This window comes from Galeopterus variegatus, unplaced genomic scaffold (assembly GCF_000696425.1).
Source record: "Galeopterus variegatus unplaced genomic scaffold, G_variegatus-3.0.2 Scaffold6337, whole genome shotgun sequence".
Lineage (NCBI taxonomy): Eukaryota > Metazoa > Chordata > Mammalia > Dermoptera > Cynocephalidae > Galeopterus > Galeopterus variegatus.
In genome coordinates, this window is record NW_007732448.1 from 46,602 (window position 1) to 48,762 (window position 2,161).

General features: G+C 40.5%; 1 protein-coding gene across 1 annotated transcript in view; it reads right to left on the reverse strand.

Annotated features, from left to right (window-relative positions):
- ZNF568 (zinc finger protein 568) overlaps positions 1-2,161 on the reverse strand; it is a 79,534-nt gene that overhangs the window by 2,070 nt on the left and 75,303 nt on the right. The window contains exon 8 of the mRNA XM_008590727.1: positions 8-1,104. Within this exon, the coding sequence (XP_008588949.1) occupies positions 8-1,104 (1,097 nt within the window). The remainder of the gene's footprint in view (positions 1-7; positions 1,105-2,161) is intronic.

Sequence of the window (2,161 nt, forward strand, 5' to 3'; positions counted from 1 at the left end):
CATAGGGTTTCTCACCAGCGTGAGCTCTCTGATGTCGAGTAAGTTCTGTGCCACGACAAAAAGACTTCCCACATTCCTTACACTTATAGGGTTTCTCACCAGTATGAACACTCTGATGACGAATAAGATGTGAATCGGAGATAAAAGCTTTCCCACATTCCTTACATTTATGGGGTTTGTCACCAGTATGAACTCTTTGATGCAGACTCAATTGTGAGGCACAACTATATACTTTCCCACATTCCTTACATTCATAGCGTCTTTCACCAGTATGAATTATCTGATGAAGACTAAGTTGTGTGTCATAACGAAAAGCTTTCCCACATTCCTTACACTTATGGGGTTTCTCACCAGTATGGATTCTCTGATGTCGAAAAAGGTGTGAGGGACGGGTAAAGGCTTTCCCACATTCTTTACATTCGTAGTATTTCTCATCACTATGAATTCTCTGATGTAGATTAAGTTGTGCAGTAGATGGAAAGGTCTTCCCACACTCCTTACATTTATAGGGTTTCTCACCTATATGCATCCTTTGATGCTGACTAAGTTGTGAGCTAGTATGAAAGGCTTTCCTACATTCCTTACATTTATGAGGTTTCTCACCTGTATTAATGCTCTGAGGCTGAGTAATTTCAGAGTCACGAACAGAGGCACATTTCTTATTTTCATTACTTCTTTTGCTTTCATGAAGTCTCTGATGCTTAATCAAGTCTGACTTATTGTTAAAGATTTTCCCACATTCTCCACATTCAGAGTCTTTTCTCTTATTATGAATTTTTTCATGTTGAATAGGATGTGACTGGCACGTAAAACCTTTCTTACATTTCTTGCATTCACAGGATTTCTCTCCAGTATGATTTTTCTGATGTTCTCTTTGAGCTACGCACTGATTAACTCCAGAGGTTACTACAGCTTGTCTGGAATGTCCTTCCTGACACCCGTGTTGTCTTTCCAACTGGCATTTGATTTCTCTGTTACCTATGACCCTGGTGTACTCGAGATTAGACTGTGTAAGTCTTTTCGTTATCTCTTGCTGCAATGATTTAATTTCATAACTGTCCTTCTTTGGAGATAAATTCTTAGTGTCTCTTCCAGACTCCCAATCTGTAAGATAACAAGAAAGAAAACAGGAGATATTTTGTTTAGACATTGCAGGAGAAACGAAAATTCTAGGTAGAAATGAAAAATTAAAAATAGTAAATAATTTAAACAACTCTTAACACTACAATTTGGAAAAAAAAGAAGGTGGAAGAGAAGGAAATGAGAATAGAGAAAATGAGGAGAGCTCATAAAGGAGAGCAAAGACAGTGGTTCTTTACCTCTGGTGACAGTCAGAATCAGATAGGAAACTTGTTCAAAATACAATGTCCAGGAATAATCTAAAACTAAATAAGAATCTAAAGGAGTAAGACATTACATCTAACAGCAAATCCTCTCATCTCTAGCCTCAAAATATATCCATATTTTGACTTCTCTCCACCTATATCTCTACCATCTTGTCCAAAGCCATGTCTCACCAAGATTAATACAGTGCCATCTGCTATCCTAACTGGTCTCTCTGCTTCTACTGTTACACTTCTAATAGCCCATACTCAATGCAGTAGCCAGAGTGTTCTTGTTAAAATAAGTCATATCATGTCATTCTTATATTCAAAATCCTCCATTGGATCTCCCTCTCATTCACTGTAAAAGTCAAAGTCTTTAAATAGTTTACAAGGCCTTGCATGAACTTGTTCTGCACGGCCTCTTTCTGACCTTATTGCCTATCTTCTCCCCTTAGTTGACTTTGCTCTACCTCCCTGACCAACTGGGATCTAACAAAAATGCCACTTATATTGGAGATGCTATAGGTTGTCTTTGGGAGAAGGGCACTAAGCAAGGTCTACACAGAAACAGTATGTTGTAGTGGGGAGTTCCTGACATCAAGTGTCAGAAGATGCTGTTATTTTAAATATTTTGGAAAAACAACCTGGTAGAGAAGGAAAACTATGCAAAAAGAATGGACCAGGGGCCGGCCCGGTGGCGCACTGGATAGTGCGCCGCTTGGGAAGCGCGGCGGCGCTCCCGCCCGAGGGTTCGGATCCCACATACAGACCGGTTCCCGCTCACTGGCTGAGCGAGGTGCGGGCGCAGCGCCGAGGGTTGCGATCCCGTTGCCAGT